General features: G+C 39.1%; 1 protein-coding gene across 3 annotated transcripts in view; it reads left to right on the top strand.

The window, feature by feature from the left end:
• The first annotated feature begins 6,609 nt into the window (after positions 1 to 6,609).
• LOC108701544 (synaptotagmin-17) overlaps positions 6,610 to 17,844 on the top strand; it is a 57,444-nt gene continuing 46,209 nt past the window's right edge. The window contains exon 1 of one of the 3 annotated variants that reach the window (XM_018236340.2): positions 6,610 to 7,102. In XM_018236340.2, coding sequence (XP_018091829.1) covers positions 7,088 to 7,102 — 15 coding nt within the window. In that variant the 5' untranslated portion in view covers positions 6,610 to 7,087. Of the gene's footprint in view, positions 7,103 to 11,458; positions 11,672 to 17,844 lie in introns of those variants that run through there. The other 2 variants (XM_018236341.2, XM_041576382.1) reach the window with 2 other exon arrangements.

Genomic DNA, 17,844 nt, shown 5'->3' on the forward strand with positions numbered 1-17,844 from the left:
TTGTTTGAGTTCATAGTAGTTATTGTTACACATGAGACTTTGTCGATTTTGTAAAAAATGTTTTTTTAATTCATTACCTTTGTATAATGTATTTATTTCCCTTTAGACTTTGGTTATATCATGGCTTCTGCTAGGATCTTTTTCTGTTTTAGATGGATACTTTTACCAATATCTGTAATATCAAACATAGAAGCCAAAATTCATTTAATGTTAGAAACATATGTTCTCCTGTAAAAAACGGTTGCAGTGCAGGCAACAAAGATGAAGCCGATACACAAATTCTTAAAGGAATTGTTCAGTTTAAAAATAAAAACTGGGTAAATAGATAGGCTGTGCGAAATAAAAAATGTTTCTAATATAGTTAGTTAGCCAAAAATTTAATGTATAAAGGCTGGAGTGACTGGATGTGTAACATAATAGCCAGAACACTACTTCCTGCTTTTCAGCTCTCTTGGTTTACACTAACTGGTTACCAAGCAGTAACCAATCAGTGACTTGAGGGGGGGGCACATGGTTCATAATTGCTGCTTTTGAATCTGAGCTGAATTCGGAGGATCAATTACAAACTCACTGAACAGTTATGTCCCATGTGGCCTCCCTTCAAGTCACTGACTAACTCAGAGTTAGAGAGCTGAAAAGCAGGTAGTAGTGTTCTGGCTATTATGTTATACATCCAGTCACTCCAGCATTTATACTTTACATTTTTGGCTAACTAACTATATTAGAAACTTTTTTTTATTTTGCACAGCCTATCTATTTACCCAGTTGTTATTTTTACACTGAACTGTTCCTTTAAAGAAGACTTCAGTCCCCGCACAAATGAGGTACCGATTAATGAGCCCTCTGCTTAAAAGAGGAAAACACCAAAAACGTGGTAAATATGCGACATGAAGAAACAACAGAATCTAAAAGCAAAGAGAAAGAAAATCAACAAACCTACTTCAATAAAGTAGAGGGATACAAGGCCCATAATGAACAGCATAATAGAGGAAGAGAAAAATGACGCCTCTTGCATAACAGAGCAAAAGAGAAGCAATTATGCCACCCTTTGCAAAAATGAAGAACAGAAATCTTAAACTGTCTTCACTCCCTGTACAAAGGAGCACAGAAAGCAAAGAGGAAAAATAAAAAACAGACCACCAAGGTGAAACTAGAAGAGAACCCCTCCACTATCTGCCTAAAGGAGGAAAATTCCAAAAGGATGGCAAGAAAAGAGAGGACTAGGGATGTAGTGAACTGCCGATTTGGTGTTCGCGAACGCAGTTCGCGAACACCGGCAAAAAATGCGAAAGTTCGTGAACAGTTCGCGAACTTCGAACACCCGCTAAAATCGTTCGATTCGAACGATCGAAGGATTTTAATCATTCGATCGAAGGATTTTCATTCGAATCGAACGATCGAAGCCATTCGATCGAATGCTTTTCATTCGATCGAATGCTTACAATCGTTCGAACGAATGGAAATCGTTCGATTTTAGCGGTCAAAGGAATTCGAATGGTCGAATGGTCGAACGACTTGTATTCGAATCGAACGCGAACTCAAAATGCGAACGTTCCCAAACGTTCGCGAACATTCGGCGGACGCGAACGGTCGAAGTTCGCGCGAACTAGTTCGCAGCAGAACAGTTCGCTACATCCCTAGAGAGGACTAATAATAAAGTCCTCATGAAAGCAGAAATAGAGCAAAAGCCACAAGACAGTTTTGTGGACATACACAGGCCCTTATTTGCCTGCATAAATGAAGAAGAGATAAACGAGGCACCCACTTGGAAAATGGAAAAACGGAAACCAGAACCTGACTACATTCCTTGCATAACTGTTTCACCAGGGTCAGAATGGGGGGCCCCACACCGCCCCCTGGGCCCCACACCCTAGAGGCAATGATGTATTGGCTAGGCCCTCCCCCACTACAACCCCCCCTCCGGCTCCCTACACTTTCCTTTTTCCTGTTAGCGGCCACAACTGAGGGCCAGAAGGGAGGTCGGAGGGGCAGCGTCAATAGCGAGACTGGGTTGGCAGGGCTCACAAGGGCTGGAACAGCAGCATAAAATGGCCCTGCAAGGTAGTGAGTTTGTGGATGACACAATCATTGATGCAGCTCAGTCCCGGCCGGACTGGCAATCTGTGAGTTCTGCCAGAGGGGCTGCTATAAGGTGCCATAGAAAGTCACTATTTAGCGGGCTGGTGGGGTTGTTTGGGCCTCTGTGTGGGCTGATTGGGCCTCTGTGTACCTGAAATGCCCGGGCCTATTTTAATTCTCAGTCCAGACCTGGCTCAGTCCTTGCTAAATGTCCAGTTTGACAGGACAGATGGGCTTCAAAGTTGCCTCCTTTCCGGAGTTGGATTTCAGCCGGTTAAAGGACCATCTGTACAGATACATTATGACAGCGTAGAGAACCATTGGCTGACCAGCTGCTTTAAAATGCAGACAGCGCTGAGATAAAACACCATTGTACCTTACTGAACTGGTGTATGATCCTGAAGAAACTATTTAAATACTTGATGTGGATGAACATGCAAACGCTTATGATGGTGGCTGGTGGGGTTTATGCCATTGCATTTGAGATCCTGTGCGGAGCAAAAACCCCATCTACAAGTATAATCAGAAGAAAATGAGAAAACACCTCATTTGCTGTTTCAATAGAAGGAAGTTTAGGGTTTTCTCTAAAAAATCAGATGCCTGTGTGGTCGACTTGGAACCCAAAATGAACTTTACATGGCTGGACAGAAAATGAGCTGCAGTGTAATGCATGACTGCATGAAAGAATCAGCACCTGAATCTAGATTCATCATGACAGAATGTATTATCAGTTTAATATTAAAAATAAACACTATTTAAAAATAAATTAGAATTTCATTATACCCACGTTGGTAGTGAATTTGAATCAAGAATCCACCGCGCAGTTTGCACTTGCACCTACTGATTTTTCAGTGCTTTGCATCTATAGATTTACCTTTGCTAGAGAATATAGCTATAAACACAGAGCTCATGATGAGCTTAAGGGGATAACCATAGCCCACCCCAATAAACCTGAAAAAGTTGGGGCAAGGTACAGTAACGTAACTTGGTGGGGGCGGGCCCTGGTGCGAGCCGTGCAGACGGGCCCGCCCCCACCCTCGTGTGCGCGATTATACTGTGCCGCTGCAGCCGACTCCAGCCGGCTGCAGTGCCCACGATCTTCCGGGGGGGCCCTGCGGGGGTGCGGGCCCTGGCCCATTTGCACCCCCTGCTCCCCCGGTAGTTACGCCCCTGGCAAGGTAAAGTTTGGGGCAAGGTAAAGTGTAATCCAAAGACATAAAGAGAAAAATGTGCATGTTGCAATGTAATATTGTTCATTAGGCTTTAATTGTATTGCGATTCTTAAGAGCACATTGCAAATGTTTAACATCTGCTTGAAGGTGGCATACATATTTGGAGCAAACTCTAAGGGGGCTATTTACTAAACTCCGAATGCAAAAATCATGAAAAATGTGTGATTTTTTTTTATAAAATTGGACTTTTAAAAAAAAATCACAAATTTTTTGGAATGTATTAAACCCAGAGGATGCAAAAGTCCAAATCAGAAAATCCGGCATCTCAGACCTGTAGAGGTTGCATATAAGTTAATGGGAGAAGTCCCAATGATTTTTTGATGTGCTCTGAGTTTCGTGGGCAAAAATCTGAGTTTTCGGGTGAAAGATCCTAACAAAATCACCCAAATCCTGCAAACTAATTTTTTTGGGAAAATGTAATAATAAATAAGCTTAAAAAACCTGAGCGGATATGATCGGAGTTTGCAGCAGAAAATATTGAGATAAATTTGGACTTTTATAAATAACCCCCTTATATTCCCAAATGCTATCCTACTGCCGCATGCAGTGGGTTGACAAAGGCAAAACTGCTCCCATTGCGAACATTTATTCACATTGCAAACAAATTTTCCGTTAGTGACCAAAATTACATTCACCCATTAGTGCTTTGAAATTGTATTTTGTACTTGCCAACTGGTCCTCCAGTTTTGTTTTAGCTACATTACTTTTGTCAAAATGTACCCCCAAATGTATCCTATAAAGAAAATGTTTTAGCTGAAATAGATCTGTTTACGGGTGGAACCTCAAAAGGTACAACATTGTGACCGCGCAGCAGGGGGGTACAAAGTACTCAGCCAATAGCAGCCTTTTTTTCTGAACTAAGCCTGTATACAGATGCTTAGGCAATAACTAAATGAAATTTATTAGCAAAGCTTAAAAAGGCCATACCTATGTTTGTAGAGGGCAATTTAAGTAGAGAGTATATATCATAACAATATGCTGCATTAGTCATAACATAGTAATAGGTGATATTATTCGAGGAACCGGACTACATTCTTATTCCCCAGGCCTATTATTCATGGGGGCCCAGGTTTAATAACTGTATCAGGTACTTGGTAACTCTACTGATTTTCTCTCAATTGAATTTTTTCTGTAGGCTGGGTACACAAATGTACAATGTTTAGAGACAAGAGAAGAACCAAAGCATTTGTCATTTTCAGACAGCAGGGGGAAAAAATAATACATATTTATTTCCTTTTAGGTACCTGGAAACAATCTCAAATAGTTCAATTTCAGTGGATAACAGTGGCTCTAGGGTTTCAAATGTAATTATTGCTCTTCTGAAAAACGATTTCTAAATACTAGACATATTTCTGTACCTTCCCACCTTAGGCTGTGTGCATTATTTAGAAAAATATATAATAAATATCCAAATCCATATCAATAATAAATATCCCAAATCATGCTTTTTTCTATGTGATAACAAAACAGTGAACTGTACTTAATTAATATAATAATTAATCTTTATTGGAAGCAAAACTAGCCTATTGGGTTTATTTAATGTTTACTTGATTTTCTAGTAGTAATTTCCAAATTACGGAAAGATCTGTTATTCTGAAAACCCCAGGTCCTGAGCATTCTGGATAACAGGTCCCATACCTGTATATTTTTACCTTATCAGTTTTGCACATTGGCCAGAAGATGTCACTATACAGCTGTTAAGCATAACCCGCATGCGGGCACTTAATACCTGCTCAGCATAAAAAATGTCCAGATTTAAATAGAGCTATCAGAATATTGTCATACTGATATGAGAGAAATAAAGAGAAGCAACTCAGAATGGAGGAAATCCAGATAATTCAGAATAATTTAAAACAACATAGTTTGGATACAGATAATAACAGTTGTTGTGTTAGGATTGTGTCCTACTTTGGTAATAAAATATAAAAGTTATTGGCTTGATTTCTCTCTAAAGTTAGGCATACATAATTTGGCATGAAATGCTTGGGGGCCAGTGTGTCATGAAATATTTTGGGGCCACAACGTGTCATTAAATGCTCTGGGGCTACAATGTGTCAAGAAATACTTGGTGGGCAAATTATGGCATAAAAGTTCCATGAAATCCTAGGGTCACAATTTGGTATGAAATGTGGGGGTCATAGGGTGTCTTCCATCTTTACTCCTGATGTCTCCATTCCAATCATGTGAAAAGAGTGTGGTGAGCAAGCTCGGAGCATCATGGTAGGGGGGCGGGGGTCGGAGGGGGCCCTAGACAGTAGTTCCGTGTTGCCACAAAGGCCCAGGCCTAGTGCGGTACAATTTTAGGGCCGACATGCTGCTCAGCTGCATTTTGCTTGTTCCTTCCAGAGCACTTGGGTGGCAGGAGATATTGATCTCATGTGGTGGTGGTGGTGGTGGGGGGGGGGGGTAGTCAAGAAGCTGTTGGCAGGCCTATGGGTGCTGTTTTTCAAAATCTGGCCTTAAATCCACTTTCTGAGAATTTGATGTTTCTAGTGTTTATATCCAAAGACTTGCAACTAAATATATGGCTTTATATCTTTGTTTTTGACATGTATATGATCAGGTAAACATTGTACCTTATATGTAAAAAATTTAAAACAATAGACTTGATTTTCAATTTTTCTATTTTATTACTGAAAGTTATAGGTATGCTGAAAATACTTGCTGGGTTAGCTGGTTGTAATCCTTAGTTGTTCCACCCCAACTGCAAGGTAAAGAAACCTAGTCTGCAAGGTAAAGAAAATGCAGATTCCACCTATAAATATTTTTCTGGCTCAACTGAGCAGATGATCGCACATAATGACACTGACCTGCATTTATGCCTAGAAGAAGCACTTTTCATACATGGATACAAATGATAATAAAATATTAAACAATAACGGAATTAAGTGAATTTAATATAAATTAAAATAATCAAATATAGTAAAAGTTGTAATGTCACCTAGTTTAAAAAAGCTATTTAAAACGTGTTCTTATTCAATTTCCCATTTGACTCTACAACGATCATTATAAGTAATTAAACTTATAATATCAAATCTATGCTAATTTGATTTCCTTACAGTGATCTGATTCAAAATACTCATTATTTGCCAATGATAAAAGAGGCGATTTAATGTACACTAATATTAAAATAGATAGATGTTTTTTTCCCTTTTCAAAATGGAGAACAAAATAATCCCTTTATTTAGATATATAAATATACATGTGCTCGTTGATAGATTGACTTTTAAATGAGCTGGGGTGGGGGAGAACAGTGATAAAAGTAATGATGTTGTTTTTCCCTCATTTCTGTCTTGCATCTGAGATACAAATACACAAGCCCTCAGGGACTTCAGAGCAGAGGAAAACTAAATACAAAGCTTATGCACAGTAAGTGGCGACACTGAGTCCTCAGCCGACAGATAGGCATCATTCAAAACAAAAGAAAAGAAAGCAGGAAAGAATAGACACAAGGCAGACTTCTAATTAAAGCCACAAAGCCTGAAAGTGACACAAAAAAAGCAGGGACCTAGGGTCGGGCTATGAAGGTTCAGTCTGGGAGAAAATCTCCATAACCTGCAAGGTACATCTGATCTGACATGCAACACACAAGTACAAATAGGCTTTCTGCTGAGAGAAAGTGTCATCATGAAAGAGGGGGAGGACCAAGCAGCCCTGTGCTGATCAGCTAAACAAGTCACGTCTTTTTTTCCTTGTGAATGTTTTTGAGGGCAAAGATGGGAGAAAGGAGCACCATGCTCAGCCAAATCTGGGAACTAATGGCAGTTTGAGAGAAGATGGCGTATATACAGGTAGGTGCTACCTGCCCTTGCACAGGATTAAAATGCAGTGTCAATGTTTTCCATCCGCTTTTAGAACTTGCACAGCCCGTGTGTGTGTGTGTGGTCCAGCCACCAGTAGAACGTAGATGGGAGGTGATGCTACAAAGTAGATAAAAATGCAATAGGAAGGGTATTATCACAACGGGGGGTAACAGATTATGTTATTAAATAATGTCTGAAATTTACAATTAAAGGAAAACCCCACTCATATAAGCAGAGCAAGCAAAACTAAGATTTCAGTCATTATTTATGTCTGTTTATACAAAGCTCTGTGTGTTCAACAGTTAACCTTGTCTGCAAATAAGTTTTCTAGTCTAAGAAACATCACACAATATTTAATAATAAACAATTCAATTATAATTAATTGAGGAATAAATAACTTGTTACTGAACTAAGCTTTTTTTTTCCCCAACCATTAACCCTTTGGGGTCTGAGTAGCTTCAGACATGCAAAGAGTTAAGTCTCTTGACATTTTAGCCATTTAGTGAGCAAAGTTACTTGTTAAATATGATCATAGCTTAATAAGATCGAAGATAAATAGATCTAAGATCTTTGCACCCAGCTGTGCTGTGTGTACATTAATAACATGACACACTTTACTAATAACACTGATGCAGGCTCAAGGCAAACCTTCTCTGTCTTACATCTGACTAAAGCTACTTAAGTTTTGAACTGGGTGGAGTGGAACATTTGATTGGAAGCCATGTTTTGATAACAAGTCAGTTTACACTATATATATATTAGTAGGTCAAAAAATCATGGTTTATGTTTTGCCTTTAATTTAGTGGCTAAGGGAAGATGCCACCTTGTATTATTGTATGTTGGGTTGGATGTAATAGGTAACAAAAGGCCTCAGTGATTTTATAGTAATGCACATAACCACCTGTGTTTCAGCACACCTTGTTATTTCCTGTACCTCTGACCCATCATATGTTTGCGTTAGCTGTGCATAGATCAGCTATTAAGGACTGGGAATCAGGATGAATAAAAATGATTATTATTATTATTGACTATTATTATACTGCCATTTATGCAGCACTTAACAGAAACTGTTCGTCGTTCATATTAGTTTCTGGCCAAATGGCATGAAAGTAAGTTACAGAAGCCAGCTAAAAGGCAAACATACAAATTCACTGCAGAAACTGTCTAACTGGCAATTAAAACCCCAATGCTGAAAGGTAGTATTGGTTACCACTGAGCCATTGTGTTGCCCCTGGTTATGTTCCTTACCTCAGAGGTATTTTCACCTAACTTTTAGCATGACACAGACATCAGTTATCCCTGACAATTTGCAATAATGTTTTGTGTAAATTCTTTTCTCAAAAATATGTACCTATTTCGTTTGGCAACTCACAAACTTGAAATTTCAACTACTGTTTGGATGTGCCAACAATGCACCATTTCGGAAGTCAGAATGAAGGTCAGTTAGAAGGGCCCAAAAAGAAAGATAATTAAAAATAAGTACAGGTATTTGATCCTTTTTCTGGAAACCCGTTATCCAGAAAGGCCATCTCTCATAGACTCCATTGTATCCAAATAATCCAAATTATTATTATGATTTCCTTTTTCTTTGTAATAATAAAACGGTACCCAGGGTCGATCCTACCCAATTTGCCACCTTTGTTTTTGCCGCCCCCGCCTCCCCACGGCACTCACCTTCAGCAATAGATGGGGGTCGGCGGGGGTTCCAAGTCACTAGTGCAGAGAGCGCAATTGCACTAGAAGAGCTGAATTTCCGGGTTTAAACCCGGAAATTCGACTCTTATTTACCAGGAGTGACATTTTTGCTGCCCCTGGTAACCAGGGGGGCGCTGCCGCCTGAGGCAAGTGCCTCAACTCGCCTCATTGGCGGAGCACCCCTGACGGTAGCTTGTACTTGATCCCAACTAAGATATAATTAATCCTTATTGGAAGCAAAACCAGCCTATTGGGTTTGTTTAATGTTTACAAGATTTTCTAGTAGATTTACGGTATGAAGATCCAAATTACGGAAAGATCCGTTATGCGAAAGACCCCAGGTCCCGAGCATTCTGGATAACAGGTCCAGTACCTTTACTACAGTAAACCATAAAAAGGAAGAATAGGAAGGCTAATCATTTAAAATATAACATATAGATAATACAGAACACTGAAAATTAGTAACAGGTAACACAAACGTAAAGTTAATATAAGGTTAATGCCAGACCTAGCGGATTTCGGCCTTCACCCGGATAGGCCCTAATACAAGCAGACACAGTGGATCTTACCGCCTAAACGTGAGTTAGCCAATTTCTGCCGCATGTACCTGCACCCGGGCCCATACTTTACTAATGTTGTCCCATGATGATCCACATCCATGATAGTATTGTTAGAATTCTGTTCCATGAAAAATATTACTTAAATTCTGATTTATGGGAAAATGTATAGTGCTATATTTAACAAACAACTATTTCTTATGTAACCTTAACATAATGCATATCTCAATGAAAAGCATGAAACATGAGGGTGATTTAGACAAGCTGTTTGTTGACAGTGTCTTGAGATCTACTGATCACCAACTAAAGGTCTACTGGTAGATCCCGATCTAACTTTTTTTACCCTGATGTAATGTATCCGGGTACAGGCACATCCAAGAAGTGTAGGATCGGATTATTGCCCTGCTTTTCTCCACAGTCCCAAGATCCAATTTGTCTGGCATTGGCCTAAAGATGTAAATCCAATTTAATTTGTCTGTAAATTATACCTGTATAGACAATTCCTTCATGAATATTGGAATTACTGATTGTCTTTTATTAGGACCCAGTTTGTTGAAAGCTACCCCTAGTGGACATAACAAAGTACACAGAGCTGTAAGCCATGATTTTTTCTAGAGATAACCAAAGAAAAAACAATTCTACTGTATGCTGGTGTTTTGGAGCTGGTGAACTAGTTTGTGAATTGTAAAGTTTTTGACTTTGCATTCAGAACAGGAAGCAGAGCAGGAAGTGATGTCATCCCGACAACTTGCTTCCTGCCCAGGGAAATAGCTGCTCCACCTAGTGCAGGAGCTGCGCTAAATATTTGTTTTATTATTTTTATATGTTATTATTTTTCAATACCAACATATTTATTGGTATTAATACCAGGTGCTCCTGCCCCAAGCCCTCAGCTCAGGGGAGCGGATAATCTGTATGCAAACAAACAGGTGTTGGTGCAAGGCCTTCTAGTAGACCACATATAGATCAGACCAAAAATTGGTAGATAAAAATAAATAACCTTTATTTATACAAACATCTCTCGTCTAGGGTTGCCACCCTGCTGGTATTTTACCGGACTAGCCGATAAAACACCAGCCAAGGCTGGTGATGTCACGACCCTCCCCCTTTGACGTCACGGCCTCCTCCACTGGCCAGTGGAACTTTTATTAAAAGGTAGCAACCCTACTCTCGCCTATCGCGTTTCGTGTCAGTGGGACACTTAGTCATAGGCTTGCAATATGTGGTTGAGCAATGTTGTCTTCCATCATCTTCAACAGCCAGCCCATCCACTTAATGTTAAACTATGATTTACAGCAACCTTTGATATCCTCAATAAATGGGTTAAGGTTTGAGGTGAATAATTAATTGCTGTTCTAAATTGTCCCAGAACCCCAAGCTGATTATCACTTAGTTTGAAATATGACCAAAATGGTGGTGGCAGACGAGGCTACTGGGGGAGATTATTCGCCCAGCAACAAATCACCTCTTCTTCGCACGACTAATGTCCCCTAAATGGCTGGAATGTAAATTGCCAGCGGGGTGGCACTCGCTTTGGCTTTACGAAGTTGCCCGAAGTTTCCTTGTGAGGCGACTTTGGAAGACGAAGCGTTCCGAGTGCCATCCCGCTGGTGATTTACATTCTAGTCGGCGTGAAGGCATTTAGAGGAGATTAGTTGCCCCAAGAAGAGGCGATTTGTCGCTGGGCCACTTATCTCCCCGTAGCCTTGTCTGCCACCACCCAAAATGGGCGTTGAGAACCCAAATAGTCTGAAAACTACTTCAGTAGATTAACCATACGTGAGAATGTAAATTAGCCTTCTAGATAAGGGTTAGCAAACTTGCTGTTCTCCACTACTAGCTGACTAAGCATGATGGGGTAATGAAGACATACGAGTAGCAATTTAAAGATATCAGGTTCCATACCTAATCACAAATATAGTAAAATAGATTAAAAATACACATCATTTTTTTCCATCTCAAAAACAATGTTAAAATATCAGATATCTCCTAGAGAATGCATAATCTATACCAGGCAAATTCAATTTGTTGCTCTCTGCTCGTGGATTAAAACTCCTAGCATCCCAATCAAGGGCTACTGTAGACTTTAGGTTTGCGGAAGCTGCAGACTGATATTCTAAACAGTTCTGTAATAATATGCAGTTCCCACACCTGCATGTTACATGGTATGATCTTGGAACAAACCACAGTTAGTCATCAGCATGCAACTCTCTGCCCATAATCTAATGTAATATATCATTATGCCTTCAATATCCGAGCATCTCAGAGAGAATCTGCCTTCTCCTCGTTGCCTGACACTATGATTGTAAGTATTCCTTCTCCAGCAGATAAACATGCATTTGATACTGGCTCTTATTTCTGTTATTACACTTTAATCATTAGTTTTATGAAATGATGTGAATGTGAGTATTTTCTGTTATGTACAGTATATTACCTCTGTATGAATGTACATGTATTTGTGGAACAAAACTGATGAATATTTGACATAACAGAGAAGCATTCTAATTGCAGATTTTAATGTGACTCCCTGACTAGAGAATGACATTATTTTGACTTGCTTGTCTGCTATTCACAGACTCCTTTTAATCATGTTGTTGCACTAGAAAGCTTATTTCAACTTAAAAGCTAAAATGATGTGGGTGGTTAATAATGTGTCCAAGTTCCTAAGAGTGCTTTAAACCCACAACAACTGATTTGGAGGGAGAGTGGAGTGGTGGTTATGTTTCAACAACAACCAGACAGAGGCATTCTTGATCTGTGAAGAGAATTCCAATTCTTTTTTTAATGGTCTGGAGAGATTACTGTATATAGAATAATCTGTTATTTACCATCATTCCATGTCATGCAATGGCTCTGGCAAATCTTTCAGCCCAATTATAAAAGCACAATCATTTGCATCAATATTCTATAGGGCACATTAAGGTGATTAGTCTATAGAGCACATGAAGGTACCCACCATGTACAGGGTGGCACATAGTAAAACAAAATATTAAAGGAGCCGCACACACTCTATATATAACATAAAAGCACAGAGCTTTCCCCATTTAATTTGACCACCTGTGCATTAATATTTCAGGGGGTTTATAAGTAGAAATGTAGGCAGACTGGAACAACAACTGTCTTACTTAATGTTTACTTAAGAACACGGCAACAACTAATTGTATTTGGTGCCTTAATGGGGCTGAGCTCACTGAGCAATTGATAACCTTACTGGGACTTAGCTAATTATATGCTGACCTAACATTACAGGTTATTAAGGGAATTTAGTGTTTTGTGACTTTACTGGGATATGGATCACTGATAACTTGCCTATTAATGGTTGTTGGCCTTCCTGAAAAGTAGGATCACTAAAATGTGTTGACCTTACTGGGATATTGTTTTTTTTTCCTTTCTGGGACTGCACTCACTTACTTTGCTTGAGACTAAGTATGCAAAATCTGTACCTTGGAGTCAACTTTATTTTTGTAAACCAAACCTCCAATCATCACTCTATGTTTGCACATTGCTGATCTGAATCCCTATCCAGGGGCTCTCCAGGCTGCAGAAAACTACGATTTTCCAATTGATTTCTGAAAACTAAGTTTTGAAGTTTACAATTAAATAGTATTGTACTTGGGTATTTTGTGAGCTCTGTTCAACAAAAAGGTTGTGTTAATCTTGTCCAACATGTATTTTTAGAAAGCACATTTCAGCATAAATTCTGAAGGACTGCAGTCCAGTGTAAATACTGATTGACCAATGAGTAAGAAGTACAGACAGAAAATAATACGAGCATTAAAATTGAGTTCTCACAGACATAAATACTGAATGTTTGCAGTGTGGCAGTAATTATGTAGCCAACACTGTGCTGTTGGTAATGGTATTTTGTTTTTTCTCTAGAGAAACCAATGGCATTAAGTACAGTTTTAAACCCATGGTAGTTTAATGGAAACATAGTAAAGAAGGGTATTTAAAGAGAGCCATCAAATATGTAAAAAGAAACTGTTCGAATGAAACAGTCCTGCATAATAGTCAAGTCCTGCATAATAGTCACAAATAGACTAATTATGTTTCACTGTACCCATTAGTGATGACCTTCATTTCCCCTTAATAATATGCAATTTAGCCAGTGCACATTGGTGAATTAGCTGTTTGACCTGGAAGGAAGAATCACAGACCACAACGAGTATGCTGCCTTTTCTATTACAGTCTTTCTAACCACAGCATTATCCTATTAGATATGCATATGGCCACTATCTTAAAGCTCAGTTTAAACAGCACCCCTTCCACAACCTTATATTTTTATAGGAATGCTTGGGAACTGAGGGGGTTCCGAATTAGGGGTCTTTCTGTGATTTGAATCACCATACCTTACTGCTAAACTCATTTAATCAATAAATATACTCAATAGGATTGTTTTACCACTAGACAGTTTAGAACAAAAATCAAGACTAAGGGATGGGCGAATTTGACTCTTTTCGCTTTGCCAAAAATTCACCGCCGGCGAAAATTCACTGAAACACATTAACGTCTATGAGCGTCAAAATTTTTTTTCCCCATTGATGTCTATGGGCGTCATTTCTGCGGCGAAACTTATCGAAAAATTCGTTAGGATCAAGTACAATGTGCTGTTTTATTATTACCGAGATAAATTAAACCATTTTTTAAAATCGAGAATTATTTGAATATATTAACTCTATGGTAGATGACCTTCCCATAATTTGGAGCTTTCTAATAACAGGTTTCTAGATAAGGGATCATATACCTGTACTTTGATTCTTAAGGATTTTTCTGTGATTCCCCAGTGATTTTTTATCCACACTTTCCTGACTGTCAAGAGCATTTTCCTCACATTTTCCTGTTTGGCTGCTATGAATACAATTCTGCTCTGTGGGGCTCTAACACCATTCTGAATAGCAGGAGGCTGAAGTTTTGGTTTCAAACATTTTTTTACCATGCTCTCCATGTCGACCATAAAATGCCCAGTATAAAAAAAATCAGGCAATGAGAAATCTACACTTTACTGTAGAATAAGTGAACTTTAAGGAACTTACACCAATTTACTTTCAACAAGAAATAAATTTTTCTTCATCGGTGCATGAAATGTTTAAGGTCTCACATACTGAGCACTTTTTTTTGAGATCAAGTCATTTACGGGGTTCATTTTGCATTGCTCTTAATTTTTAACCCTTGGAAATGTAACTTGGCATAATATAATGTTGATGCTTGAGAAATAAACATGAAGCAATGTACCAGAATGCCTGTGTGTGTAGGTCAGCCTGTATTGTCACTTGTAGAGATGTGATGGAGCCTGTCATAAACATTTTTCTTCTTTTATGAAATCGGCAATCTCTTTTCAAGCATTCAGCTTGTCAAGACTTTCCAACGACCTTGGTAGGGAATATGACATGGATCTTTTTTAGTAGCAGCAATATGACATTAGTTTCATCCCCACCAGCTGTAGTCAAGATGGTTCAGAACTGTGTACACACACACACAAACACACACGGAACAGTGGCCCATTGTACTTGTTGAGGATGCTGAGTGCACATGGGAAAATTCATCTGTTCTGTCTGATATTTCCATCTCCCAGGAGAGGTGAAGAGGGTCTGCAGCCTTGCTATCCTTTGCAGATGTTTCTATGGTTACAACTTCAGCTAATTTCCAGGCTAAGGTCTGTCCTTTAAAGCTCAGCCTGCACAATACACAGATGCCACACTCCCTCCCCTCTCCATCTAATAGTTTACTAGGAAGCCTCAGCTCTCATCAGAAGGGCAAGGGTCACACTGATAATTTCCCCAGACTACAAGAAACATGATTTCTCAGACTTTTCAAATATATTACATGGCAGTAACTCCTTTGTAAACGTCCACCATATGTTCACTTGATTTTGTTTCTTTGTGTCACTCTCCTGCTTTTCCCAAAGAATACTGCAAAATTGTTGGTGTTCATTGGTTGTGTTAAAGTGTAACATTTCTAAGAGACACAAATTATACTTATTGTCAGGGTGTGGTTAAACCTGTAAGGTTGCCAGTCACATAGGTAACGGTTATCATTGCACTCATTTCTACCATTTTTTCTTTGCCCGTGGCTGTAATATTTTCGTATACAGGTATTGGATCTGTTATCCGGAAACCCGTTATTCAGAAAGATCCAAATGACATGAAGGCCATCTCCCATAGACTCCATTTTAAAGGAGAAACAAACCCCTTATTAAAAAAACCTCTACCTCTCTACCCCACATAGACCCACTTCCCTCCTCCCCCCAGCCTAGCTGCTACCCCGGGCAAATGCCCCTAACTTTTTACTTACCCCTTGGTGCAGATTCAGGGTTTGGAGTTCACGGCAGCCATCTTCTGGGTCTTCAGTAATGTGACAACGAGACCGGTGTGTGCAGTTGGAGCAATTTGCCAGTTCACGACAGCTGCGCATGCGCTGAAATTGACGTAAATTGTCGAAGAGCCAAAAGAAGACACGACGACCCAGAAGATGGCTGCAGTGAACTTCGATCCCTGAATCTGCACCCAGGGGTAAGTAAAAAGTTAGGGGCATTTGCCCAGGGGTAGCAGCTAGGCTGCGGGGGAGGAGGGAGGGGGGTCTATGTAGGGTAGAGGGGTATGTTTTTTTAATAAGGGATTTGTTTCTCCTTTAATTAAATAATTGAATTTTTTATTTCCTTTTTCTCTTCAATAATAAAACAGTACCATGTATGTTATCCCACCTAAGATATAATTAATCCTTATTGGAGGCAAAACATGCCTGTTGGGTTTAATTAATATTTAAAATATTTTTTAGTAGACCTAAGCTATGGAGATCCAAATTATGGAAACATCTATGGGAATGGGTCCGCAGAATATCTCTTCTCTGCATGGTTGCATATATGTATATCAGTGGTAGCAGCAATATTTTTGGACCTGGTATGCCTCACACATGTAACAATCACTTATCTTAAACAGATGAAAATAGACATTTTGGATGCCATTTTTATGAAAATAGACATTTTGGATCCTATACCAATCAAAATGTGTCAAGTCTCTCACAGCTTAATATGGTCATAACAGCCAATGTGCTATAGTTGCAGGAATGTACAAGAAAAAGTCTCCCCCCTATATGATGACCCTGACACCCTTGGCTAAAATTCTATTCTCTTTTAGTATGACGTAGAGAGTGATATCCTGACACAATTTGCAATTGGTTTTTATTTTTTTTAGTATTTGTGGTTTTTGAGTTATTTAGCTTTTCATTCAACCGTTTGCAATTTCAGCAATCTGTTGCTAGGGTCAAAACTGACCCTAGCAACCATGCACTGATTGGAATTAGAGACTGGAATATAAATAGGAGAGGACCTAAATGACCAATAAATGTCGCACAAAAGAGCATTTGTTTTTTTAGAAGGGGTCAGTGACCCCTATTGGAAAGTTGGAAAGCGCTAGAAGAAGAAGGCAAATAATTAATTTTATAACATACTAAAAGTTAACTTAAATGTAAACTACCACTAAGTGTGTTTTGATCCCATGTGGAAACCAAAAACTACAGCTGACACACATTAATGTTTTGTTATGATTACTTCATACTTAATATGATATAGCTAATACTTTATAGAAGCAACTATTTCACTATAGCATAACAGGTATTTCGTTCACACAGGCTGTTGTTCTGGAAGCATTGTGCGGGCCCCCCCCCCCCCGAGAAGAAAAAGCTCTTTGCCAGGATACATTTGAAGGGAGCCAGGCTTAACACCTAGAGAGATGCTGACCTTTTCAGAGCTACCACTATAATAAAATAATTCCCTTGCTATGTTATGAAGCACTGCAGGGACACAGCCGTCAGCCCAAAGGAATGAAAACACAGGGGGGAAGGAGAGGACTGTTTGTACAGGAGGACTGTGTCACAAGGAACAGGGATCCTATCTTACAATAAAAGACTGGAGAATATTAAATTATTGTGCCTCATTTAGTTAAGCAAAATGGCTAGTGGGAGAATGTTCCAGGCAGCAGATTGAAGGACAGAATCTTGGCAGCAATAGCAGACACAATGGTCTGGCATAACTGACAAATGCACTTGCATGTGAATTCCCTTTATTGGGGATTTGTTGCATTGCACAACATTTCTTCTGAAAGTCTTTGGTACTACAAGTATAGAATCCTTTATCTGGAAACCTATTAGCTCCTAATTACGCGAAGTCCATCTCCCATGGACTCCATTATCAGCAAGTAATTCTTATTTATTATAATGATTTCCTTTTTCTCTGTAATAATAAATCAGTAATTGGTACTTGATGGTAACTAAACTGCATGGATCCACATTGGTGGCATAACAATACTGCTGGCTTTACTTAATGCGTAAAAATATTTTTTAGCCGTTTTAAGGTTTGGTGATCCATATTATGGAAATATCCCTTATCCAGAAAACCCCAAGTCTCAAGCATTGTGGAAGAGCTGAACTGTGAAACATATAACTTTATCTTGTTCTGTATAGCTTTATATTGCAAACCTGTTG

This window comes from Xenopus laevis, chromosome 9_10L (genome assembly GCF_017654675.1).
Source record: "Xenopus laevis strain J_2021 chromosome 9_10L, Xenopus_laevis_v10.1, whole genome shotgun sequence".
Classification (NCBI taxonomy): domain Eukaryota; kingdom Metazoa; phylum Chordata; class Amphibia; order Anura; family Pipidae; genus Xenopus; species Xenopus laevis.